At 44.2% G+C, this 27,413-nt stretch overlaps 3 protein-coding genes across 7 annotated transcripts; 1 reads left to right on the top strand and 2 right to left on the bottom strand.

Moving 5' to 3' along the window:
* Positions 1–10,415: 10,415 nt before the first annotated feature.
* LOC4333806 (nuclear transcription factor Y subunit A-9) lies at positions 10,416–14,441 on the bottom strand. 4 transcript variants are annotated; one of them, XM_015777151.3, is made up of 7 exons: positions 13,693–14,441; positions 13,083–13,330; positions 12,292–12,395; positions 12,100–12,171; positions 11,367–11,540; positions 11,045–11,168; positions 10,416–10,960 (listed from the first exon to the last, which is right to left on the bottom strand). In XM_015777151.3, the coding sequence occupies exons 2-7, from the start codon at positions 13,318–13,320 to the stop codon at positions 10,896–10,898; spliced, it is 777 nt and encodes a 258-aa protein (XP_015632637.1). In that variant the 5' UTR covers positions 13,321–13,330; positions 13,693–14,441; the 3' UTR covers positions 10,416–10,895. The 4 variants fall into 4 exon arrangements, with proteins under 4 accessions (XP_015632637.1, XP_015632634.1, XP_015632638.1 ...); XM_015777148.3 differs by having other exon boundaries at positions 14,233–14,441; XM_015777152.3 differs by having other exon boundaries at positions 10,416–10,952; positions 14,233–14,441.
* A 6,563-nt stretch (positions 14,442–21,004) lies between these two features.
* On the top strand, positions 21,005–21,717 carry LOC107278081 (uncharacterized). The gene has a single exon (XM_015774724.3). It carries the CDS (start codon positions 21,063–21,065, stop codon positions 21,423–21,425), a length of 363 nt encoding a protein of 120 aa, XP_015630210.1. The 5' UTR covers positions 21,005–21,062; the 3' UTR covers positions 21,426–21,717.
* A 774-nt stretch (positions 21,718–22,491) lies between these two features.
* Positions 22,492–26,954, bottom strand: LOC4333805 (uncharacterized). Of its 2 annotated transcripts, XM_015772524.3 has the most exons (3): positions 26,182–26,954; positions 22,839–22,910; positions 22,492–22,754 (listed from the first exon to the last, which is right to left on the bottom strand). In XM_015772524.3, the coding sequence occupies exons 1-3, from the start codon at positions 26,785–26,787 to the stop codon at positions 22,752–22,754; spliced, it is 681 nt and encodes a 226-aa protein (XP_015628010.1). In that variant the 5' UTR covers positions 26,788–26,954; the 3' UTR covers positions 22,492–22,751. The 2 variants fall into 2 exon arrangements, with proteins under 2 accessions (XP_015628010.1, XP_015628009.1); XM_015772523.3 differs by having other exon boundaries at positions 22,492–22,910.
* Between the last annotated feature and the right edge of the window lie 459 nt (positions 26,955–27,413).

Here is a 27,413-nt window from a genome sequence, read left to right as displayed (position 1 = left end):
GAAGCTGGTGATTGGCTGCATGCCATAGAGAAGAAGTTGGATTTGCTCCAGTGCACTGATCAGGAGAAGGTCTCATTTGCATCACACCAGTTGCATGGCCCTGCCTCTGAATGGTGGGATCACTTCCGCCTGAATCGAACTACTGCTGAACCTATCACTTGGCTTGAATTCACCGCTGCTTTCCGGAAGACGCATATACCATCGGGAGTGGTGTCCCTCAAGAAGAAGGAATTCAGGTCGCTCAACCAGGGATCTCGCTCTGTTACCGAGTATCTGCACGAGTTCAATCGTCTGGCTCGTTATGCTCTGGAAGATGTGCGCACTGATGAAGAGCGTCAGGAGAGGTTCTTGGAAGGACTTAATGATGAGCTTTCTTATCCACTCATGACTGGGGATTATCCTGATTTCCAGAAGTTAGTGGATAAGGCTATTCGCCAGGAGGACAAGTACAACCGCATGGAGCAAAAGAAACGCCGGATTGCTCAATTCAAGACACAACAGGGGAATAATCAGAGGCTGCGTCTTACTTTAGGACCCCAGTCCATGCCACAGGGAGGTTCTTCGTCTGTTGTTCGTCCGCAGCGTCAGTTCTTCAACAACCATGCCGGCAACAACATCCGTAATCAAGCTCCACGCCCTGTTGCAGCTTCGACACAGCAACAACCTGCCAAGAGGGAGCAAGGCAGCAAGCCCGTGGTGTGTTTCAACTGTGGAGACCCAGGACATTACGCTGACAAGTGTCCGAAGCCCCGACGCGTGAAGATTGTCCCTGTCCAGAGCAACTCTACCGCACCAGCATCAAAGGCCCGTGTCAATCGCGTTGCTGTTGCAGAAGCTCAAGGTGCTCCAGATGTGATTTTGGGTACGTTCCTTGTTAACTTAGTTCCTGCAACAGTGCTTTTCGATTCTGGTGCTACACATTCATTCTTATCTATGAGTTTTGCGGGAAATCATGGGATGGAAGTAGAAGATCTTAGACGTCCTTTGATGGTTAGTACCCCATGTAATCAAGCACTCTCTTTGCAACGTAGCCCCTCCGTCAGAATAGAAATTCAAGGAGTACCATTTCTGGCCAATCTTATCTTGTTAGAATCCAAAGACCTTGATGTCATCCTAGGGATGGACTGGTTAGCCAGATATAAAGGTGTGATAGACTGTGCTAACAGAAAAGTAACTCTCACCAGCAATGAGGGTCAAGTTGTAACTGTTTATGCATTGTCTTCTGAGTCTTTAAGGTCAAGACTAAACCAAATAACTTTGGAAGAGATTCCTATAGTCCGAGAGTATCCTGATGTGTTCCCAGATGATTTACCTGGAATGCCTCCTAAAAGGGGTATAGAGTTCAGAATAGATTTGGTACCAGGAACAACTCCGATCCATAAGAGACCTTATAGAATGGCAGCCAATGAGTTGGCAGAAGTTAAGAGGCAAGTAGATGATTTGCTTCAGAAAGGATACATCAGACCGAGTTCATCTCCATGGGGAGCTCCGGTTATTTTTGTGGAAAAGAAAGATCATACCCAGAGGATGTGTGTGGACTATCGTGCACTAAATGATGTGACTATCAAGAATAAGTACCCGCTACCCAGAATTGATGATTTGTTTGATCAGCTTAAAGGTGCCACCGTTTTCTCCAAGATAGATCTTCGATCAGGGTATCACCAGTTGAGAATCAAAGAGGAAGATATACCTAAGACAGCTTTTACCACTAGGTATGGGTTGTTCGAATGTACTGTTATGTCTTTTGGACTTACCAATGCCCCCGCTTTCTTCATGAACTTGATGAATAAGGTGTTTATGGAATACCTAGACAAGTTCGTGGTGGTCTTTATTGATGACATTCTTATCTACTCCCGAACCAAAGAAGAGCATGAAGAACATCTTCGCCTTGCACTAGAGAAGCTACGAGAACATCAACTGTATGCTAAGTTCAGTAAGTGTGAATTTTGGTTGTCGGAAGTGAAGTTCCTTGGTCACGTCATCTCAGCAGGAGGAGTTGCCGTCGATCCTAGTAATGTGGAATCCGTAACCAACTGGAAACAACCAAAGACAGTTTCAGAGATTCGCAGTTTCCTAGGCCTCGCAGGATATTATCGGAGGTTTATAGAGAATTTTTCCAAGATTGCTAAGCCCATGACACGATTACTTCAGAAAGATGTAAAGTACAAGTGGTCAGAAGAATGTGAGCAGAGTTTTCAAGAGTTGAAGGATCGCTTAATATCAGCTCCTATTTTGATTTTACCTGATCCAAAGAAGGGATTCCAAGTGTATTGCGATGCATCCAAATTTGGGTTAGGTTGTGTTCTGATGCAAGATGGGAAGGTGGTTGCCTATGCATCTCGTCAGTTACGTCCGCATGAGAAGAACTACCCTACTCATGATCTTGAGTTAGATGCAGTGGTTCATGCGTTGAAGATTTGGCGTCATTATCTTTTCGGTACTCGTACAGAGGTGTATACCGATCACAAGAGTTTAAAATATATCTTTACTCAGCCGGATCTGAACATGAGACAACGGAGATGGTTGGAATTAATTAAGGATTATGACATGGGAATTCATTATCACCCGGGAAAGGCTAATGTTGTAGCAGACACTCTTAGCAGGAAAGGCTATTGCAATGCTACGGAAGGACGACAGTTGCCGTTGGAGTTATGTAAGGAATTTGAACGATTGAATTTGGGAATTGTCAGTAGAGGTTTCGTTGCCGCCTTAGAAGCGAAGCCCACTCTAATTGATCAAGTTAGAGAAGCCCAAATTAATGATCCTGATATTCAAGAAATCAAGAAGAATATGAGAAGAGGAAAAGCTATCGGTTTCTTGGAGGATGAGCAAGGAACTGTATGGTTGGGCGAGAGAATCTGCGTCCCCGACAACAAAGATTTAAAAGATGCAATTCTGAAGGAAGCCCATGATACCTTATACTCCATTCACCCTGGTAGTACTAAGATGTACCAGGATCTCACGGAAGGATTTTCGTGGGCAAGTATGAAGCGTGAAATCGCAGAATACGTAGCAGTATGTGATGTTTGTCAGCGAGTCAAGGCAGAACATCAGAAACCCGCCGGTTTGTTGCAGCCTTTGAAGATTCCTGAATGGAAATGGGAGGAAATCGGAATGGATTTTATCACTGGTTTACCCAGAACATCATCGGGCCATGACTCTATTTGGGTGATAGTCGACAGACTTACCAAAGTGGCTCATTTCATCCCAGTAAAGACAACTTATTCCGGAAGTCGGTTGGCGGAATTGTATATGGCAAGGATTGTGTGTTTGCATGGCGTCCCTAAGAAAATAGTGTCTGATCGAGGCAGTCAGTTTACTTCAAATTTTTGGAAGAAGCTTCAGGAAGAGATGGGTTCTAAGCTGAACTTTAGTACTGCTTATCATCCGCAGACAGATGGACAAACCGAAAGGGTAAATCAGGTTTTGGAAGACATGTTGAGAGCTTGTGCTTTAGACTTCGGTGGAAGTTGGGATAAGAATCTACCTTATGCAGAATTTTCGTACAACAACAGTTATCAAGCTAGTCTTCAGATGGCTCCGTACGAAGCACTGTATGGTCGGAAGTGCCGCACTCCGCTTTTGTGGGATCAAACGGGAGAACGTCAGGTTTTCGGGACGGATATCCTGAGGGAAGCAGAAGAAAAGGTGAAAATCATTCAAGAAAGGTTGCGTGTGGCTCAGTCTCGTCATAAGAGTTATGCCGACAATCGTCGTAGAGATCTAAGTTTTGGCAAAGGAGATTATGTGTATCTTCGTGTCACGCCTTTTCGAGGAGTTCATCGTTTTCACACCAAAGGAAAATTGGCACCGCGTTTTGTGGGACCTTATAAGATTGTCAGTAGAAGAGGAGAGGTTGCTTATCAGTTGGAGTTACCTCAATCTTTGGCAGGAGTCCATAATGTGTTCCATGTTTCGCAATTGAAAGTGTTTAAGGGTACCTACCGAGGAAGCTAATCTTGAACAGATAGAGGTCCAAGAGGATCTGACCTATATTGAGAAACCAATCCGTATTTTGGAAATAGATGAGAGAAGAACCAGAAATCAAGTTATCCGTTTTTGCAAAGTCCAATGGAGTAATCACTCGGAAGAAGAATCAACTTGGGAACGAGAAGATGAATTGAAGTCAGCTCATCCGCATCTGTTCGCCAGTTCTTCCGAATCTCGAGGACGAGATTCTGTTTAAGGGGGGTAGGTTTGTCACACCCTAAAAATCCAAATTTATAAATTGTTGTTTAATTGGAATTATTAGAATTTATTTTAAAAGTCTAGAAGAGAAGATCTAATTTTAATTAATAAATTCCAATATAAAATGGGGCCAGATAAAATTTCATTAAATACTTTGCTTAATTCTATAATTCCTAGATTTTTCTGGGATTTATTTGAGCTAAGGAAGTATTTTTAATAAATGGAATTGCATTTCATGAATAATTTAAATTGAAAAAGGTTTTTAAAAGTCTTCTTTTGGCTTTGGGCCGAAAGTCGGCCCAAAACCTCTCTCCCTCTCTCCTTCGGCCCAGTCGGCCCAGTCCAGCAGCAGCCGCCGCTCGCGCGCGCGTCCGCCCGCTGATAGGTGGGGCCCACCTGTCAGTCTTCGTCTACCTCTGGCCGCCGCCGCCCGAAACCCTAGCGCCGCCGTCTCCTTCGCCGCCGCCCTCTAACCCCTTTATAAGGACCCCCAGTGTCTCCTCTACCCGCCGCCACCCTCGCCTTCGTCTCTCGCCGTCGGAAGAGCTCTAGCGCCGTGTGACCTAGCGCCGCCGTCGTCGCCGTCGCTCCAGCCGTGCTTCGTCGTCGCTCCAGCCGTCGCCGTCGCTCGGGGAGGTCGCCATCGTGGTCGCCAAGTCGTCGCCGTCCTTGTCCGCCCCTTCGTCGTCGCCGAAGACCGCCGGAGCACCGTCGCCGCCGTCGACCCGATCTTCTCCGCCGCTTCGACCTCGTCGCCGTCGCCGTCCGTTGATCTTCCGCCGCCGTTTTGGTCACCGGTGAGTTCGCCGCATCGCGCTCTACGTCCTGGTGCCTTTCGTTCGTGCCGAAGCGTCGTCGTTCGCCGGCGAGCGTGCGCCGTCCGAGCCGCCGAGCCGCCGCCGAAGGTGACGTCGCCGCTGACGTCGTCGTGGCCGTTTGCCGTGAGCCGCCGTAGACCCGATCGATCTCGGCCGTCCGTTTTGGATGGATCGATCTCGGCCGTTCGTTCCCGTGAACCGCTGCCGTGCGCCCGGTCCACCGCAAACCCTAGCCGCTGACGCAATAATTCCCTTTTCCTTTTCAAAAATAATTCATTATTGCGTCATAATTCAATTAAAATCCATATAAGTGTTTTAATCCGATTTAATCTTTAAAAATTCATAACTAATTCATCTTAGCTCGGATTTAGTTGGTTCAAGTCTCTAAATTTTTCTAAAATTGAGATCTACATGTTAAAAATATCCACATGTACTGTTCATGCTTGTTTATGTGCTGTTTTGGTGATTTTGCTCTTTTCTGTTTAGATTCCGATGTTTCCGGAGAGTCCGTTTTCGCAGGAGAAGAATTTGAAGAGTTCCAAGGCCAGCAAGGCAAGTCACACAGATCCCAAACAACCCTTTGAGCATGTTGATCCCGATTAAAGCTATTGTTTCTATTCAACTATTGCATTTATTTTCGAATGTCATTGGGTGGAATTAACCTATTGTTTGTTATAGCCCTTTTGTTCTTGATTACTTTATTACTTGATACCTTGGGTTATTATAACTTGACTAGTTGGGCTTTATATATTGGTTCAGTTAGATATTAGATATGAATGCTTAGCCATGCTTAGAAACATTAGCACACTATTAGGGTAACTTATGATTCACTATTAATTATTTAATGAGGACTTAATGATAGTTCACGATGGTCAATCGTGATTGGTTAATTAATTACTTGCCAATTAAAACCTGATAATGGTGGGTTGTGAGCACATGGTTTTGAGAGTCGTGCTCATGACAATTAAGGACCGGTTCACGAGTTTCGGTTGTGAAACATTAACCGTGCCAACCACAAGCCAGCGTGGGCAACGGCTTTACCTTTTGTATAGCATGGTTTATTGCGGGGCACCAGACTGAGAAGTGGCGGAGATAAGCCCACAGGGGTCGCTGGGGAGTCCATGCCTTGTTTATAAGGGGGTGATTATGATCCAGGAATGGTGCGCTGCGGTGGATTGTGTTATGCAAGGGGTATTGTCACAGCTCCTTTCCGAGGTACCGTGGTGGTATTGAGGCACATGGTGACATGATGTGGGGTTGTGTCTTGTGGGTACAGTGGTACACCTCTGATCAGAGTAAAACTATTCGAATAGCCGTACCCGCGGTTATGGGCGGGTCTAACAATGTCTTTCGTGATTAGTCTCACACCTCTCATCATAATAAAAGATGCTATAACTGGTAATAATTTGTTTAGCTCCTGGTTTGGAATGGTATATTCCTGGTTTGGAGATAGATCTGTACAGCCGGGTATGGTTGTTCAGAATGGTTGGGCCTATACAACAGGGTATGTTGTATAGCGTTGGATTAATATTGTTTAAATATTACTTAACTGTTTTATTAAATTCTCAAATGTTTGCTAAATGCTGTTTATGCAAATGGAACCCTATTATGCCATCCTTTGTTATCCTGTGCACTTGCATATTTGCTGTGTGGCTTGCTGAGTATGTCATATACTCACCTTGCAATCATTCATCAGAGGAAGAGTTCTACAATGATGCTGATGGTGTGGAGGATTAGGTGTAGCCCTGGTCAAGCTGCCTGTGGAGTGGAGTCGTCTGCGCCGTTTATCTTATTTTCCGCTGCTTAGATTTTTATTGATTGAGAGGAACTATCTACCTCTGTAATGACATTTTATTCGCTTATTAATTAGAGTAATAATTGTACTCTATTATCAATTTGTTATTGTGTGCCTCGGCTGATTCCTGGACGAGGGTTCACACACATGTAAGCGTTTGGAATTTTGGATAGAAATTCCGGGCGTGACAATTTCTTTCACCACGACGCAGACGGCTGGGCTCTTCAACTTCTTGCTCAGACTAGTTGTCGTGCTCCGCATGCTTGATGTGCTCCTCATGCTGTGTGACCTCTTCGTCCCAATGCTGCTAGGGCTAAGGGGGTCGAAGTCGTCTTCGTCAGACTCTCCGTCATCGTCGCTGTCCTCAACATCCACAATGGGGTTGGTCGGCTGGGATGCGGGGTGCGTAGGAACAAATGAAGTCAATCCGTCGACTGTCACCCCCATGAACATGCGGTCCAGTTCATCGAGATAGTCGGGCATCCCGTTCTTCAGCTTTCTCAATTTAGGATGGCCCTGGAAAAAACGATGGCAGCAGTCAGATGCATGGGAAAGAGCAAGAATAAAAGTGCACAACGTAATATTGAAGTTTTTGTACCTTCGTGTTGTCATCCCACCACTTCTCAGAAGCAACGACGGTACCGTCAGGCCTGCGGCCTAACCTAGTGTCTGTACGCAATTTCTGTATAAAGGTCCACATATTTTTCAAACCCCTGTATCTAAATCCGAATTGCTCATTGTCGTGGACCAATTCAGTGGCGGCATAATATCCCTTCCTGATCTCCTTCCACCCAGTTTTAGTCATGGATCCCCTTAAGCAGTTCCCATTATCTATTTGCTTGCAGTAAAGCTCGCAAAAAAGCTTGGTGTTCTCATTTGTCCAATTTGCCATATCATTGACATCCTAGATGCACAAGTAAACCGAACGAAGCAATGACCTTCGCACTTATCAATCAATGCAAATTAAACAACTTTATAACAATGAACTCTCGTCTCACTATGTCATGTTAATGCTAAAATATGCGCCGCAATGTATGTCATTGCTGTAAAACTAACCCTTAACAAAAGAACTGTGAGCAACAAAGTCAAAGTCAGTAACCATACGGACTAACCGTAGCTCTAACACATTTCGCAAGTATTGCAGTAGCTTTAATTCACATGGTTCAACAATATAATACATAGCAACTAATCAAACGCAGCAGTTCACAACAATATGTTCAATTGCAAATCCACACATTGCAAAAACTTAAAACGGCTGTACCTGTGTCTGTCGAGGCCGTGAACCACGACCCCTGCCTCGGCCTCTACCTTGAGAAGCGGCCGGAGCTGGCGGCCGGATCGGAGGCACGAAGACGCCTCCTTCGCCTGTACCTCCAAATGGCGGAGCCATTGGCGCTTCGAACCCAGCAGCAACGGAATGCGGTCTGCCGAGTCCTCCGGCCGACATCGGAAGGGCACGTCGTGCCCCAGATCCGGAAGCCCCTTGAGCACTTGGCCAGCCGCGCAGCCCGAGCGTGCGATTTCCAGTACGGGCAGGAACGCGTACGCCGGGAGGGCATTGAGTTCCCTCCTCACCGCCGCCTCGAAGAAGGTCTTCATAGGCGTGCATGGACGACCAGTCATCGCCGGAGTTGAGGTCGAGTGCCCCGAACTCGAGACGGGAGGGGTTTTGGCTGCTCGAAGACCCCTCACCGAATCCACCCGAGCTGAACGACGGGCGGCCGCCATCTCAGGACGTATGGAGAGGCTGACCGAGGAAGTCGTGAGTAGGGATGCCGGCGCCGAATCGATGCTCGGCCCCGTACAGCGGGCCAGTGGTCCCGCCGCCGTACGCACCTGAGCGGTTGTCCGGCACGTATCCGCCGAGGTGGCTGCCGTCACCTAATACGCGCGCGGCGTTGCCGTCGCCGTACCCGCTCGCGTGGCTGTCGTCGGCGAACTCTCCTCCGTTGTCACCGTCGCCGTACCCGCCTCCATCATGGCCGTCGCTGTAGCTGCCCCGTTGTCGCCGTCGCCGTTGTACGAATCCATTGCACACTCCGGTCGATCCCGGCCCACACGCCGCCGCGGAGCTGATGGATATGGACGACCTACCCTCCGATTCGCCGGGGAAAGGCTTGGATTTGTGCGGCGGCGACGCGTTGGAGAGTGAGCGGAGGCAGGGGAGAGCAATCTAGGGTTTGCACGTGTGACGACGCGATGGGGAATGGATAGGAGCGGCGCCGACGCCTCCTCCCAGGGGTATAACGGGCCACACATCCCCTAGGGTACTGTTTGGGCCATTAATGTGCGAAATGGCCGAATTCCAGCTCCCACCCCGTTTAGATCCAAAGTCCCGAGTGCACCCCTTTCACCGATTTATTTGGCACTTTGGGCCTATCTAAACACAGCCTCAGTCACAATTCTTTTGTCAGGGTACCATACTAATTTGAGAGCAGTGGCAATTTTCAGTAAAGACCAACCCTCACAGTCCATCCCAGATATATCTTTAAGGTGCTTACTAGCACAGCGCAAATTGTCAGAATATTTCTCCACACAAAGATCACACTCATAAACGAGGGCTACTTTCTCAATAATGCATCTATTAACCTGGATATAAGGAGCATTGCTACATCACTAATAGGAAAAGAAGAAAAACGCTAAGGGCAAAATATTGCATCAAATACTTTGGTCACTGAAAATTAAGGGCTCGAACGCACACAGGGAGCAAATAAAGCAGAAAGCACTACGTGCCACACATATGTTAAAGGAGGTGATGAGCTCACTCACCATCATCTCTGGTTTGAAATCAAAGCCATAGCGATTCAAGCCATAGCCTGATCGAGATGGCCGATGAGGGTTCTCGCCATGTGCAGCTAGCTTCATCTCCAGGGATCATCGATCGCTTCTCCTCACGACTGTGAGGTTGCGAACACACAAGTAGTGCACGGAAGACGAAAAGAAAGGAACAAGAACCTCGTCGACGAGCAACACGTACGTACAGTCTAGTAGTATCATCTCGCGTGCGCGCGGCTGGGAATGTACGTAATCTGGCGGAAGAAAAATGCACGGATAAGTAGCTGCTACTCCTTCCGTTTGTTTTAGATTATAAGACGAGTGAAACTACTTTAAGTTTAATCAAGTTTGTAAAAAAAATACTAATGTTTTCAATCCAAAATAAATTTATTATGAAAATATATTTAATAATTGATTTGAGAAAACTAATTTAGTATTATAAATATTATTATATTTTTCTATAAACTTAGTCAAACTAAAATAGTTTGACTAAAATGTCTCGTAACATGAAGCTGAGAGAGAGGAGTAGGAAAGATTGATGCAATCGTGGGATGCATGGATGAAAATCCGATCGATGAAGACTCTCTCGGTTCGCCCGTGATTAATGTGGACTCGTTTCACTAACTCAACATTTTGACAAGCCGAAGCTTATCTTTAAATTCCTCTTATTTTTATTGCCGTTTGTATTGAACAAAAATTCCCACTTCAACTTCAATGCCATACACGGTTCTCACTTCCCAAGCATTTTCTCGTAGAGAAATATACCCACAAACTCAACAGTGAAAATAAATCGAATGAAACTCAAAAACATACAGCAAAGCAACGAGTGGCACCACGCCTTATGCAAGCTTCTGCCATTGCATAATAATACGGTAACACTGACCTGGCCATCAATTTTTGTATGTATAACGAGTTCTGCTCTGGCCTTGTTACGGTTCATATTAGAAATACAAACACTTAATACAGCATTACAACTTCTAGTTTAACCTAATCTTACACAAACGTCTCACGGACACTGAGACAAGTACTGCTAGCTTAACTTGCAACAACAACGGGTGGGATAGAAAGCCAAGAATGAATTGCCTGAAAACAGCAGATCTACCCGTGACATTCGCACTGTGATGGACTCAATACATCCAGATTATTACCCTGCCAGGATCAACAATTGGTGCATAGATCATTCAGAGGAATGTACATATAATTACTTTGCACGATGAAGATCATTTGAAAGATGGCAGCACAATTCTGGAGCAAGAATCCACCCTCAAGAGTGAATGCCGGTGGACAGAAGCCACTGTTCTAGGTTTCGAGCCGCTACTTCATGTTTCCTTCTGTAGGAGCTGTAAGTCAGGAGGGATCCGGCGATACCCGGAGTTCTGCTCTCCTTTTGGATACACAAAGCTGTTCATCAGAAATGGAAATACCCCTACTGACACTTGTTTCTCTCAAAGTGAAGCAATTTTGTTACCTTTGTTTGGTTCGGCTTTCTCACTGGGAGCACCATCTTCATTTTTCTTTGTGTTCAGGAAGCGTCCACCCGTTCCTCTTGCCCTTCGCATAGCATGTTGATGACGAGACTCATGAAGATAGGGCTGCAATATCAAACACCAAATTCCGCTATCACTACAGAACACTGCCAGTGCTTAACAAATTATCGAGCTCTACACTTCAGTAAATGGGAGACATCCAACCAGGACACGGAAGGATCATCCTGAAAACTCAACACTCGATCTAGAGGAGGAAATTCCAGAATTAGCAGGAGGCGAGAACCAAGATATAACTTCACTAACCTTTCTTGATTTAACAACTTTTTTCTCAAGTTCAGCCTTCGCACGTGACTGCCTCCGTCTTAAAATTCCATGATATTGCTTAGCATTTACATAAACAGGCTCCTCAGATATTTCAAGAGGCAACGGCATACGAGAGTGAGTTAATCCAGGTAGCTGGAAATGAGTCTGTGCGGACTGCAGGAAACAAAAATGCAGAAAGTTCAGCAACTCTCTAAGGACAGTTTTAGTAAATATTCAACCTTTATAAAAGTTAAACCACGTTAAGTCTAGCCAAAGTGGTGGAGTCAACCTAAAGACATTTGAGCATTCAGATCTTTCAGGCTTCCATATACTACGAAAGCAACCAAATTTCTGGTAATCACAAAGTCCGTTTTTGGTTCAGGTGTATCCATGGTCTTGTTACTCTATCAGTTGTGCAGTTCTGTGCCCATGCCTGATGTCTGTCTTCTTGATCTTAATCCCTCTGGCTATTGGTGTTTCCTAATGTAAATGCTAGTAGCTGTCTAAAAAAATATGGTTTATACAAAACTAGAAAAAAGCTAAAATAGGGCGCTGCAATTTCAGCAGCCCTTTGTGGGAAATCACTAAGGTAGAGTGATAGACAGCTGCTCCAATATCCGCAGTTCTTCAATATTTCAGATCCAAAATTGCATCTCATACTCCAAGAGAGTAAGGATTGCATACCAGGCAGGAGACGATTTATGATAATTTAAACTGGCAAGGAAAAAGGTACCATAGCTTGAGGTCCATAGGGACCAACCATGCCCATATAGTAAGAGTCAGGGTACTGGTATGCTGCCGAAGCCTGCACAATGACCGATATGAGCATGAGAAAATGAGCACATTGACAGGGAAAAGTATACACGAGTTGCAGACACAACAAGATCTATAAGAAACAGAAACTCAACAAGGAAAGAATGCATACAATTGGTTGGTTTAGTTCCAGCTGTGAAAATGGTGTTAAATAGTCTGATGCCAAAGCAGTCATCTGCGATGTTGCATGATGCTTTTCTTGATCAGTGCTTCCATCTGGCATTCAAACAATATTAGTTCGTACTGAAATGAGGTAGCATGTTTTACATTTGGCGTTGACCCAATGCAAAAAAAAAATAAAAACTCTTCGCATGGAACTCCTAAAATCAACAATTATTTTATGATTAGCGGATACATACGAAGGGATCAGAAAATTTTGCGAAAAAAAGGTCAGATACTATAATAAGAACAACTAAAATACATCATCATTTTTCTGAATTTACTCTAGTTAAGTCATTCTTTCTTAGCATGACTGTGTATATAGGATGGTATTACTTAAGCAAAGAACCAGGCAAGTGCAGCTACAACAGAGTGAACACGATCTAGTGAGTAGTGACAAATGGTACAACATCAGCACAACACGACAGGCTCCACAGCCACTGCATATGCAACGCTAATGCATGATAGATCAGCGATACACCTACGAGTGTTTCAGGATTAACGAGGTGACCAAGACTTCAGAGTTCTACCATGCTCATAGCGTACTTAACCAGCACGCAAAAAGTTGGCCTACTTTCGATTCCAACCTCCATAAGAGGACACTCTTGCACTCCTAATTGGGAACATCTGAATTAGTCTCCTTTTTCAACTCAAGCACAATTTGTTCCCAAAACAAGCACGAATTGCAGAGATAAAACCGGGCCGAGCACCTACAACCACTCCAAAAAGGAAAAGGAACAATACCTTTGGTCTCCCCTGATCTTCGTGAGTCATCGCTGCTCTCCTCTGCCGCGTCGTCGCCGCCGCCATCCCTGCCCGACAGGCTGATCCCCGCACCGCTCCCCGGCGCCACGACGGCGGGCGACACCGCCCCGACCCCGGCGGAGGTCGTCCACCACGGCTGCTGGATCGGTATGCCGGACGGCAGCGCGCCCTGCCCCCTCGGCTCCACGAGGTTGGTTCCCCCCGGCCTCGACTCCATGCTCGCTCACCTGCTCAGGCAGAGTTTCAGTTTGCAGCAAGAAAAAAGGCACGAAGACGAAGCTGAGCAGAAGAGATCCAGGAAAATTTATTGATGCAGCAGCAGCAGCAGAAGTCTGACAGCACGAAGCAGGGATAGAATGGAATGAATAGAATGGCAAGATTTGACCTTCCTCCACACCTCGGAATGCTCGGAAGAACTGACGAGCATGAACCATTTAAAGCCACCGACAATTACTCCTACAACAACTAGGGCACAACTGCCAACTGAACCACCATGGGGAACTGGACATGAAAGAACCGGGACCAACCAAGAACTGGTCCATCCAGAGAAGATTCCTTGAATACCAGCGTGGGGGACTGTAGTACGAACCGAGTAAGATTCTCCGATACAGTTGGACTTCTGCAACCGGGCTCAGATGAAAATCACCACATATTCTCTCCTCCTCCTCCGCCGCCGCCGCCGCGGATCAATTCTCCTCCGCCTCTTCCTCGATCCGGTTCCCGAAATCCCAACCGGCCGGCAAACCCCCCATCCGAGTAGCCGACCAAGATCCCGTTCCCTTCCATGAACCGCATCCAATCCACCCACGAATTCGGTCGGGTAAGGTAAAAAAACCCCATCCAAAAGTAGAAACATCCAGACTCCGCATCAAAACCAAGGCGGCAAAAAAAGGTAAAAAAGAAAAAAAAAACACAACAACAACAACAGTAGAGACACGGCCGCAACGCCAATCAGGATCCAATCAGGATCCAGCAGGATCCTGATTGGCCGCAACGCCAATCAGGATCCAGTAGAGACACGGCCGCAACGCCAATCAGGATAAAAAGACTTAAGAAGAGGAAGAGGAGGAGGAGGAGAGGGGGGGAAGAAGGAAGAAGGAGACGCGCGGCCGCAGCCGCTAGTACTGACCAGTGAGCAGCCAGGGCGCGGAGGCGGCGGCCAATAGGACTCGATCGATCTCTCTCTCTCTCTCTCTCTCCGAGAGGCCGGCCAATCGGAGGCGGTGCACGCCTCCTCTGGGGCTCAGGCTCTTCGCTGCTGCTGCTGCTTGCTGCAGCTGCGGCTACTGGCTCTCGCGCTCTAGCCAACGAGAGGCGAGCCCTAATGCGGAGCGAGATGGGATTGGGCGAGGAGAGGGGACCATAATTATTGCGGTGGTTAAGCTCAGCTGCGTGGACAGGTGGATCCATGGATGGGGGCACAGGGGTTAGCTCCCGCGTTGGTGAGTGGAAGATTAACGTGGCCATTTGGATAGACGTGTACGGGACGGGGCAAAAAAAAATTACTCCTAACAAAAGCTAAGGGCCGGAGGAAAAACATAGTAAAGAGGATTTCAATCCTATAGAAAAATTTCCTATGAAGCCCTTTGAAACAAAAGATTGAATCATATCTAATCCTTTAAAATTCCTATATAATGGACAATCCTATAGAGATTTTGGAGGAAATTTAGCAATAGCTTTAACCTCTTGCTAACTTTCCTTTGAGCCTATATCTCTCATCCAATTCCTGTGGTTCAATCAAACGGTCATTACTGTGTTTTTCCTGCGTTTTGCAATCCTCTATTTTACACTTACATTTATATTAAAATCCTACATTTTTCCTATTCCTACGTTTTTTCAATCCTGTGATTTAAAGGTGCCCTAAGTGGTCATCACTGATCACTACATACTCTCGCTCTGTTTCATCGTATTTTAAGTCGCTTTTATTTTTTTTTCTAATCAAATAATTTTATATTTAACTAATTTTATAGAAAAATATAGTAGCAAATATATTCAACAGGAAGCAAACATGCAATTAAAATATGTTCAATGTTATATTTAATAAAAGTAATTTGGTATTGTCAATGTTGCTAATCTTTTCTATAAATTTAGTTACCTTAAAAAGTTTAACTACGAAAATAGTCAAAAACAACTTACAATGTGAAACAGATGGAGTAACACACACACTCTCTCTCTACCACCGTTTGAGATGGTTAAAATTGATGGATTAATACACTAATATAATTTTTTATAACAACTTAAACGTTTAGGATATGGTTAAAATTGATGGATTAGTATATAATATGATTTTTATATAACTATTTAAAGGTATAAATGAATGAATTAGCTATTCTTTCTTTAGAAAAGTATTTCAAATGGATTTTAAATATTCCTTTTTTGCATGAAACATATTTCTTAGCTCTCATCAAATTCCTGTGTTTTTTCTGTGGTTCAATCAAATGGTCATTCCTGTGTTTTTCCTGCGTTTTACAATTCTCTATTTTACACTTACATTTATGTCAAAATCCTATGTTTTTCTTATTCCTACGTTTTCTTAATCCTGTGAATCAAAGGTGCCCTAAGTGGTCATCACTTATCACTACATACTCTCGCTCTGTTTCATCGTATTTTAAGTCGCTTTCATATTTTTTTTCTAATCAAATAATTTTATATTTAACTAATTTTATAGAAAAATATAGTAGCTAATATTTTCAACAGGAAGCAAACATGCAATTAAAATATGTTCAATGTTATATCTAATAAAAGTAATTTGGTATTGTCAATGTTGCTAATCTTTTCTATAAATTTAGTTACCTTAAAAAGTTTAACTACGAAAATAGTCAAAACAACTTACAATGTAAAACAGATGGAGTAACACACTCTCTCTCTCTACCACCGTTTGAGATGGTTAAAATTGATGGATTAATACACTAATATAATTTTTATAACAACTTAAACGTTTAGGATATGGTTAAAATTGATGGATTAGTATATAATATGATTTTTATATAACTATTTAAAGGTATAAATGAATGAATTAGCTATTCTTTCTTTAGAAAAGTATTTCAAATGGATTTTAAATATTCCTTTTTTGCGTGAAACATATTTCTTAGAGCTTAGAAAACCTGTAAACGAAAATCCAAAATTTAGAATCAGAAAAGAACAGGCATACGAGGAATTATCCAGTGTTTCTCTTTATTTTATTTCATATGGCTTTTTATTTGCAGGGAGTGTGCACTGATGTCTGGGTGGAGTGGCACTGTGGCAGGTTGACGACATGAAAGAGAAGGATATTTAATGGTTAAATAGCGTTGTCAGGTTTTAGTTAAGCTTTGCTCGATGCCAGATGGCAGGCGCGGTGGCCGTCTAGAGTAGCCGGGCGTGCTTCTTGTGTTGGATTATTTAATTTGCAGCTTTATTACGAGTATACATCTCCACGGCATGATATTATTGATTAGTAATGTCTTCCACGGTACGCATTGTGCTGAACGAGGGTTGTTGCTAGTATTGTTGATCTTCTATGAATGGGAGGTGCTAGTATTGCATATATACAGTGATACAGGCGAAGAGGATAATTAGTACAGTAGTACATGTGGTGTTAACTACAGCAGTAGTAGTACTGGAGAGTGTATATGCAAGATAAGATGTCGCAAATTCCTGAGTCTTGCCAGGCATGGCTAGTGAACTGGTCGTACTCTCAGTAGTACTTCATCGTTTCATATTATAAGATTTTTTTAGCATTTTTCATATATATATATATATATATATATATATATATATATATATATATATATATATATATATATATATATATATATATATATATATATATATATATATATATATATATATATATATTAATAAATCTAAATATATATATATATATATATATATTAATAAATCTAAATATATATATATATATATATATATATATATATATATATATGTGTTTAAATTTATTAATACCTATAAGTAATGCTAGAAAATCTTATAATATGAAAAGTACGGAGTTCTAATTATGTTTGACATAAGATATAAAATGGATGACCGTGTTCTTCTTTAGAGAAAGATCGAGCTCGCGCTTATCCAATTATGCCACCGTGTTAACCCTGTCGTAATACGACAAACTATTTTTATTACTAAGGGCCTATGTAGTTCTCTATCCTACCTATTCATTGGTAGTCTACCAATTTTTTTGGTAGGGTAAAGTTAATTAGTCTACTTTTTGGTTTGATATCAATATGGAGCCAAATTTTAATAGTACGCTGAAGAAGATTCTAGAATATGGCCAAATTAAGTATGGGCATTATCAACTGTTTGGCTTCAAACCAAACTAACAAATTTACTATTTAAATTATCAAAATTTTAATAGGGCACCGTTTTGGCTTCCATCCAAAACGGCCCTAACTCTTTTGTTTTACGCCGATCGAACGAGCCACCTCGCCCCACCGACCGACTGACTGGTGCCAAATTCGAAAGGGCAGCCGCCACTAAATTAACCAATAAACGCGGCAGGATATCAATTATCATTTGCACGTCAAATCTAATGAGATTAGCAAAGTTTGTACTACTACTAAAAAGAGCACGAAAGGTGAAAAAGAAAAGGAAAAAGAAAAAAAAGGACGTGCAAAATAAGAAGATAACCCCTTCTGTCTTACACGACACACCCTCGCAAAAGTCACTACTCCACGACAATAACAAATATTTTCTCTATCCTAATATATTACTATCTAAGATTTATAGGATGTAAATCTTATTTTAAAATAACAAAATTGATAAAGATTCTGTTCAGATTTATTATATTAGAATATAATAAATCTTATCTTATACGGATATGATAAACAGGGCAAGAATAAATTTCTTTAAAGAAAAAAAAAGCAGGGCAACCGGCCAAGGGCGGGCATACCGGTCAGAATAAGGTTGCAGCAGAGCGGGCATGGACAGGTGGGTAGCAGCCCGGATTTGCCGGGAGCTTTTCACCGGGAACGGGAACAGTGCAGTCCCGCCATTTTTGGCTGTAGGGGTGCACTCGCCGCCTCGCCGAAAGAAGCAATAAAAATCAGCCAAAGTCAGTCGCGCGATCGTTTCACGCCGCCATCGAGATGGGATCCACCCCTCTCTCCCACGCCCGCAACACGCCAACGACGCCGCCACTTCCACGATCGATCCACCTGCCTGCGCGGCTTCGCCGGTGGGCTCTTGGATCGATCCACCTGCCCTGCTGCCCCTTGGCTGATCGCGATCGCGCGACGCGAGAGAGAGACAGAGAGACAACGACGTCCCAGCGAACGGAAAACAAACATGACACACACACACGCTCCGGGGCCACGCGTCCGCCCGCGCGAGGACCCGGGACCACGCGAGGGGGCGACGTGGCCTTCGGTTGGTGGGAGCACCCTGGTGCGCGACGGCGACGACGATGCGGCCGTCATCCGCGCTGAGCTAGCTAGCTAAGATTGAGGGCGCGACCGTGACTCGGTTATTAGGATAATCTTTTAAGAGGAGTGAAAAAAAATTAAAACCATAAGTAAAATAAGGGTATATTTAGTACAACTTCAGCTATATTTAAAATGGGATTTGAGCTGAATGAAGCGCTCTCGTATAAGAGCAAGGATAGTAGTGGGCTATAATAAGCAATCTGCAAGTTTACGTGGAGGAGAGAGAAAGAAGAAATGTGATGGCTCTCATGTAACAGGTAGCTTTACACTTACTCCAAAACAAATACATTGCATGTATAAGTGGGATAAAGAGGGGAGAAGAAAAATAGAAAAATAACATTATAGCTAATCTATTAGGGCAATAACAATACAAGCAACTCAATTGAGTTTTCATATATACCATGTAGGCCCAAAGACGACTACTTGAGCCATAACTCTCATAGTGCAGGCTCACAAATACATTCAAATGGATCCAATATATGCTTATAACACACCTCGGAGCTACGCAACCCACAATGTCAAGTGGCCTTCCATATACAAGCGCGTGTGCGTGCTCTGCACCGCTCGTCCTCAAGTGCACACGCGAGGAACTCGAAACCCAGTTAAGGTGCGAACAGCTTAATAGGGATGCACAGAGAGCTGACACATCACCGAGTTACGGTAGGACTGCTCAACACGAACTCGCATCGTGAAGTACCTTATATATATATTGGTTTTAAGATGTACTAACAGCTAGCAGCAAGCTCAATTATTAGACTTATTTTAATACGATGGTTAATTAGGAACGAAGAAGTATGTTTTTTAAGCAATTTTTTTATAAGACTTTTTCTTTTTGGAAAAAAGTATTCCTACCCTTTAGCATATCCGAAAACGTACCGCGCGGCTGCGGGGGTGGCGTGGCGGATTGGCGGTTGGCGCTGTCCGGCGGCGAGGTGGCAAGCTCGGGATGCTGGGGTCTCGGGGGACACCGTGACACGCTCCAGTGAGAGTCGACAGACGTGCCGCAGCTGCCAAGCGGCGGTGTGTGTTTTTGCCTCGAGAGTGCTCTCCAAGTATGGGTTTCGTGGCTTCGTGCCAATACGCGATCGATGTTCTGTACATGCTGCTGAAAGGTAGATTGATTACGTGGTACGTACCCCAAAATGCCAAATTAAAGATAGAACAGGCACGGACTCTGCTGGGTTAGGTGGTGTGTTAGTCCCTCTCATAAAATGATAAGTCTCTTTTATAGGAACTAAAATTTTTGTGGGAGGGACTAGACTTTAGTCCCTCCTTTCTAAACACCACTTTACACTATCCGTGTTTAGTTTGTTCGAGTGATTAACATTTTCTCCTTTTTATTTCACGATGAATGGTTAGTACTATTTGGTTTAATATGGAGAACATGCAGGGGAGAGAGATGATAATTCGGTTGTAGAAGTATTTTGCTACTGGCATGCACGTCGAAACTCGGCTCCAAATAGGCGTGTAGGTGTTGGGGATTAATTATGTCCCATTTCACAGAAATTTTGCAATAATTTCGTAACGAACAGTTTGTCTTTTGAGTCTCGTGATCAATTAGGTTAGCTTCCTGCATTCGGACGGGCCTTGTAATATTTGGAAAGGCCCACATTTGTGATGGCCACGTTAACATATGGGCTAGTATGTTGTAAAAAAAAAGGAAACAGGCCGGTGGCCTGGCGCACACTCCGTTCCATCGCGGCTAGCCCGTTATCGTTGTCGGCCGTTGGCGTGGGGGCAATCACGGCTACCTACTTACCTAGTACCTACACGCTGCTCCGCGCAGGCCCACGGGACACACAAGGCGACATCGCCGCGCGCGACGAGACGAGAGGAGATGACCGGTTTGGTGTCACTCACCACGGCGCGGCGAGCCGGGACATTTAACTTCCGGTATTAATATATGATAATTAATTATTTGTTACTCACTGTTTACGATATATGAATCTTTATATGTATATGATATGTGGGTCTAATAATAAATAATTTATCACCGTTTGTAAGAGTAGCAAAAAGCTAATTATTCCACGAGGGGCTGCCCCTGACCCCACCGGTCAATGTCGCTGTGCGCCGTGCGGCCCCCGCGCGCACCCACGCCTGCCTGCTCTACTTTCTCCGTGCTGCCGCCACCGCCTTCCCCCAAACAGGCGGAACGCAAGCGGCACCCATTTCAAACTCAACTGGGGTCTTCCTTCTTCCCAGTTCCCACGCCGAGAGAGAGAGAGAGAGACGCCACGACGTTTCAAAAATCTCGTGGCAACGGTCGCCTAACGCATGTAGTATAGGAGTACGTAGCAGCAGTGCAAAATCTGTAGCAAGTGTCACGCTCAGCGCACACCACACAAGGCGAGGCGAGTCTAAAGTCTCTCTTGACCCTTCTTTTGTCCGCGCCGCAAATGCGATGCATTGGCATATGGCCTAGCCGAGTGGCTCAGCAGTGGCTTTTCTCTATTTAGAGGCCCGCGACGACGCGACCGTGTCGGCGAGGGAGAGAGCAGGAGCAGCCAGCCACAACCACCCAACACAGCTCCCTCTCGCGGCGATGGCGGCCGTGCCGTGGGTGGCAGCGGCGGTGAGGAGGTCGATGCAGGAGGCCGCCGCCGGCGCCGGAGCCGTGTCGTACGCGCAGGCGCAGCAGGGGAGCCCCGCGGCGCCCGGGCCGCGGTCCACGGCGAGGTCGGTGGAGACGCTGGTGGTGATCGTGGCGGCGATCGTGCTCGTCGCGGTGCTCGCGGGCGTCGTCGCGCGGGCGTGCGGGGGACGCCACGTGGCGCCGAGCGGGGACCGCGACGTCGAGGGGTGGGTGGAGCGGCGGTGCCGGAGCTGCCTCGACAGCGGGCTGCCGCCGCCGCCGGCGACGGCCCAGCAGCCGCAGGGATCGTCAAAGGCGAGTGACGCCAAATAGAGGCCCAGAGCTCCTGCAATTTGTGTCAGATTCTTGTAGCGGTAGGCCAGCAGTAGCGTGGTTATACGGGGTATTAGCGTAATGATTAGATTATGTAGCAATATGAACATGCTAAAATAGCTGCTCTTTTTGTCCAGTAGATCACGAGGTTAGGATCTCTAAATTAACGTTTACGGTAAGATTTTGGTTATGATACAGCATTATGTAAACTTATTAAGTTTAGGGTTAATTAAACTTGAATGGATGGTACATGTGCGTTTCACTGTTTCATATAGTACATATTTAGCCCCCATTTTGTTGCCGCAATACGTGGTTTTGTCGACAATGTAAGTTTTTTTTTTTTGACACCGTCGACAATGTAAGTTGCATACACGTAATATTGGCCTTGTTCACTCATTGAGTCCTAAAAACCAAAGCAAACGGCCATAGAGAAATAGCAGTTCGAAAGATTCCAAAATAACCTGAGCAGGCTAGGAAAAAGAAGAAAACACCATAAGGGTGTAAAGTTTTAGCGTATCGCATCGACACACATTTGAAGTATTAAATTTAGTCTATCAACAAAACAAATTACAGAATCCGCCTAGCACCATATTGTCAAATCATGGCGTAATTAGACTTAAAAGATTCGTCTCGCAATTTACACGTAATCTGTATAATTAGTTTTTTTCGTCTATATTTAATACTCCATGCATGTGTCTAAACATTGATGTGACAGGGTGTAATTTTTTTCTTTTTACACCTTCGACAATGTAAGTTGCATACACGTAATATTGGCCCATATCATTCATTCATTGTGTCCTAAAAACCAAAGCAAACGGCCAAAGAGAAATAGCAGTTCGAAAGATTCCAAAATAACCTGAGCAGGCTAGGAAAAAGAAGAAGACACCAGAACCACAGATCCCCTACTTAAATGAATGGATGGCCCCTACTGAAAATGCAACCTTCACATGAGTGGATGACCCAATGTGCCATAAACCCAACCAGCACCAAAAATGCCAATGTAAATGGCTGTAAACATTTTTCCCTTTGGGTAACCGATTAACAGTATAGACATGGACACCGAAAATGCCAATGTGGAATTTTTTTCTCTTTGGGTAACTGATTGATCGTATAGACATGACTTAAAACCATGGTATTTAGGCCTGCTAAGAAATTTACAATCGACCCGTCTACCAGCGTAGTGCAAGATAAAGAATGTTTTGCCTCAAGTGCACAACCATGGTACATAACCAAATGGATCATATTTATACAACAGCTGAAAGCACTCCAAGGGAAGTTTAAAATGACCTCTTCACACGCGACGATTGCTAGAACGCCATTAGCAACTCACTGATACAAAACAACTGGTCAGATTCTGAAAATTTTACAATAAGCATTCAGATATTTTATGCGTCAGAGAGAGCAGATATTTACATCCGGATAGCAGTCTTGGTGTACTATAGTTTGATTGTGCGGGTTAATATGCACCACACAAGATATTCTCCCCTGCAACAACAATACAAAGGGTTCAGTCCTTATGGGTCAGACAGAGAGCAGAGCACCAATAATGCAAAACGTTGGGCATCCTTTTCTCTAGTAAAGGTCTCCAATGTATATACTCCGTAGAAGCAGCAGCTAATCTGCTAATGTTCAGTCAGAGGTGAGAATATGTAATTATAGCCATACCAAAGGTAAACATCACGTGATCATATCAGTGTGTCATCTTTGTATAATGTCAAAAGAAATTTTTGCCAATGAAATTTAGAGTAGCCCAAAGGTCAGGAGGCAAAAGACCTTGGCTTAGGTTGTTATAGTCATTTTTTTGTGCAACAAATCTATCAGGAGACCAAAAATATTGAAATAAATCCTTATTTGGTCATGGCACATAGAACGCCAATACATGAGATGATATTAATACATTTTATTGGCATAACCCCCACATATCCAAAACACTTACCAAATTACAGTGGCTGGAAATGAAACACATGTGACCATCAGATAAATGAAATCACCAAAGTATATTTTCTAAAAGGACCTTTTTTTTCATATTGAAATTTTGCAACCCAGAAATGTATCCATACAGCCATATGCTGCTAAATGATGCCCTGACATGATAAATTAGCAGGTAAAAGGCAGAGGCAGCATGTCGACTAATAGCATCAGAAAATACTGTTTACAAAGATATTTGAAAATGTTTCTGCGTGGCTAACCGTGGGATTTACTCTGCTACCAGAAGGTTCTGCTGCAAAACCTTTCAATGTTTGCATTGGTCAACATCTTATCCAACAAAAATAATAGCCATCGCACAGATCGCATGGCCAACATGCCTACATGTCTACCACTTTCCATTTAATCCTCAAATTAGATTTCTCTTAGGGGAAATACGTGCCAAAACCACTTCTGATCATAACTCTATGCCCAAACAGCTATATCTAAATGCAATACCAGGAGTAGGGATTTTTTGTTTTGAGTGATTGTTTTGGATCTGCTTTTTTGGGGCGGGGGGGGGGGGGGGGTGATTTGTTCTAGTCTCCTAAAATTTCAGTCATGACCGAGACAAAATTGCCTGCTCTGCATTTATTTTCAATGAAATCTGGTCTCCAGTTTTAGATGACAGAAGACCGAGACTGAATTCTTCAGTCTAACCAAATATCCACCCCTAACCAAGAGTCAGCCTACCATTGATCCATCAACATTTCTTAGGACATGTAGCAAAACTACGAATGGCAGTCCATATTTAATCCATCAACAAATTTGCTTCACAAGCAGCAAAAATCACTTTATATGCAAGAAGAAAGATCAGAAGTGGCTGTAAAAGCATGCAAAAAGCTGATATGAGACTTGGTGAAAATATCAAAAAGTGTTTTGGTAGACAATCATGCTGGGGTAAGGCCATAGATTAGTGGCTTAGGGAAAAAATTGCCGAAGTCTCCATGGAGAAGGCAAGGTGTTGGGAATTGTTATGAATAGCAGATCTGCAGATGTATTCGATAAGGGGGTTCTAGGCCCAATATATAGAAGTTCAAGAGAGAGTCCTAGACAAAATACTGGGCAAATGTAAAATTTCTTGGCGTATGCTACCTTGACAGGAATTATATATTATCCATTGGATAAGAGAAATTCTTGGCAATGGAATGGTTAAATAATGAGGTTCTGTGGTGGTACACAAAAATCAAATGATGCCTACTGAAATGTTAAAGTTTTGTAATGCCAACTCCGATGCAGCACATGCTGGCAGAAATTGCTCGAGCACAGTAAAATATCCAAAAAAGAAAACGTTTTAATACATCATGATTTGTGGTTCTGCTATATCTGTCAACCCCAGAAGCATACCTGAAAGTCCCTGAACCAATCCTATTCCCAAATGTTACCAGAGTTGTGAAAAGAAAGTGTGTGATATATCCTTCGGCAAATCAACTATTTTCAGAAAACCAAACCTTTCAAGTTTCAACTCATGATTTTGGAGGTGGACTTGAATGCACCCAAGTAATAAATATAATAATTCGGTTTCTTTTCTAGAGCAAAATTTTCATTAGTGATAATCAATTTGGTATACCTCTTTAGCAAGTAATACGAGATCAAGGTCAAGACAAAAGTAGATTATAATCTGCCGTAAACACAAGACATTAAATAGCAAAGAATACACATTTCATCTAGAGCCATCGGTATAATCTTTTTCATGTGATAACCGGCTGAAAGCACAAGATACTAAGTATTATAAATTGCTAACATTTATTCTTCATAACTAAAGTTAAAAATATTTTTTTGCCTTATATTTAATTTCTTCATGGATATGCTGACAGTTTTCAGCAGGATTAACATTTTCAGTTAGGGAATTATGATCAGAAAACATAAAAGTAAACATCATAATGCTAGGCAGATGTTGCTCCCTTTTTAAAATTTTATTAAAGAAGTAAACAAATGATGATAAGGCGTTGTTTTTCAATGCCCACACACTCATATAGTAACACATTGAAGTCCTGAATCAAAATCTTATAGAAACATGATAGTATATAAGATGCATTATATGAATATCTTAACAAAAAAAAAGATATTATACTGTAGTAAAAATCATGATTCCTGACTTTGGAAACAAGAGTATGTTCCTTATAGTCATAAATAGGAGTATTTGACATTTAGGACAAAATTTGGTTAAACTTTTGATATTTGGGCCCATCAATTTTATATTAGAATAAGTACAGAGATCTAATATGTTTATGACATTACATTAGTACTTTTCAAGGCAAATCTACACACACCATGTTTTTTTTAAAAAAACTAAGCATTTGAGACACTATATCGGGTCAAAGTTTCAAAAGTTTAATCAAATCTTGTCCTAAACATCAAATATTATAACCAGGAGTATTTGGAAACAAAAAACTTTGAACATCTGAACCATATTTTGGAAATCATGAAAGCTATCTAGACGTAGTCTTTTGGCGAATAGATCCTGAGTAATAAACAATCAAGTTGACAAAAAATCAGCTTTCCTCATAGAATCAGAATTTGTGTTGCACTGGCCACAATAAGGGACATTAGCCTCTAGATGAAAGGTGAACCGACTAGATGATGACAAGTGATCACTGATCAGGCCTTTGTTTGGAACAAAAAAAATTCCAATCATCGTGTCACATCCTTCCTGCTAATCCGATAAAATTAGGGCGTTTGAAGAATGAACACTAGAGCAGCGATACCAATTTGGATTGTATAAACTAAGTCACGATATTTGCAATCCACAACAAAAGCAATCAACGAGAAAGGTTTCATCGGCGCTGACCTTGACAGGGATGCTGAGGAAGAACAAGTGAACGTGGCCCTCGACCTCAGCGACGGTGTCGAAGGGCACGGATCCCCGCGCGAGGTCCTCGAGGAGGTAGATCGCGTCCTCCACGACGCTTATGCCGTCGAGGCTGAGGTTGGCGTCGATGTAGGAGACGGCGCGCGCGCGGACGCGCCCGCCGCCGGAGGTGACGCGCCCGAGCGGCGCGCCGCGGTAGCCGATGTCGACGTCGAGGCGGCCGTAGTCGAGCGCGAAGAGGTCCGGGTTCCGGACGCGGACCTTGAGCGCGGCGGAGATGGTGACGCGGACGGTGGGGCGCGCGGAGACGGAGACGTGCGCGAGGCGGAGGCGCGCCACGCTGACGTCCGGGTCGGCGGGCCAGAGGAGGAACCCGGCGAGGGAGAGCAGCGCGAGCGTGGAGAGGAGCGGGCCGAGGCAGCGGCAGCGGCACCCGCGCCGCAGCCGGCGGAGCCGCACGGGGACGAGGAGGACGTACGAGTCCGCGTTGGCGTCGGCGCCGGCGCGGGCGTCCAGATAGGGTGGCGGGGAGGCGGAGGAGGGGAGCAGGGGCTCCCGCGCAGGCGGAGGCTGCGCCTTCGCCATGGGAGGGCGAGGGCGAGGTTGGTGGGGGCGGTGGTCGCCGGTGGTGGGGGTGTGGGGGTGGTTGCGGGGAGTGGGCTTTGGCGTAGCTTAGGAAGGAAGAGGAGGTTGATTGGAAGCCAAGCGGAGGAGCTCGTGAAGTCGCCGTGATGATCCCGCGGATCTGATGCGATTGGGTGGTGGCTGGCCTCGCCTTGTTTGTCCTGTCGCTGGTTGGGACGCTTGAATGTTTGCGAGGTTGACACGTCGTCACAGCGATTTTTCTTCACCGCAATGAGTTTCACGGTTAAACCTTCGTCAGTTCAGCAGAAGTGTAGGTAAAAAAAAATGATCAGTGGCGGAATCAGCGACGCGTCAAGCACAAATGATTGATAATGCATTTTTAATGATCATTGGAATTTTATAGGTGTCAATAGTTACCGGAAGAAGTGATGATAGTGGTATGGTGGTAGAGTCTAGGCAGCCGTCCGCCGTCTGATCTTATCATGATGTGAAATTTTATATGTGCCGATATTTACCAGTAGAAGAGATGATAGATAGAGCCCAGGTAATTGTCCGATCTAATCGGGATGTGGCTTCACGCATTGTATATGGTTTTAGTGTTAAATTCACTTGCTTAGAGGGTTTTT

Source organism: Oryza sativa, chromosome 3, assembly GCF_034140825.1.
Source record: "Oryza sativa Japonica Group chromosome 3, ASM3414082v1".
Taxonomy (NCBI): domain Eukaryota; kingdom Viridiplantae; phylum Streptophyta; class Magnoliopsida; order Poales; family Poaceae; genus Oryza; species Oryza sativa.
This window is presented reverse-complemented; position numbering and strand designations above follow the sequence as displayed.

Excerpts from the sequence above, each read along its gene's own strand:
- LOC4333806 (XM_015777151.3), bottom strand. The coding sequence starts at position 13,320 with ATGGAGTCGAGGCCGGGGGGAACCAACCTCGTGGAGCCGAGGGGGCAG. Across the intron at positions 12,396-13,082 it reads AAGATCAGGGGAGACCAAAG|ATGGAAGCACTGATCAAGAA; the intron begins GTATTGTTCCTT and ends TTTGAATGCCAG. Across the intron at positions 11,541-12,099 it reads CCTATGGACCTCAAGCTATG|TCCGCACAGACTCATTTCCA; the intron begins GTACCTTTTTCC and ends TGTTTCCTGCAG.
- LOC107278081 (XM_015774724.3), top strand. The coding sequence starts at position 21,063 with ATGGCGGCCGTGCCGTGGGTGGCAGCGGCGGTGAGGAGGTCGATGCAG.
- LOC4333805 (XM_015772523.3), bottom strand. The coding sequence starts at position 26,787 with ATGGCGAAGGCGCAGCCTCCGCCTGCGCGGGAGCCCCTGCTCCCCTCC. Across the intron at positions 22,911-26,181 it reads TCCTCAGCATCCCTGTCAAG|GGGAGAATATCTTGTGTGGT; the intron begins GTCAGCGCCGAT and ends TTGTTGTTGCAG.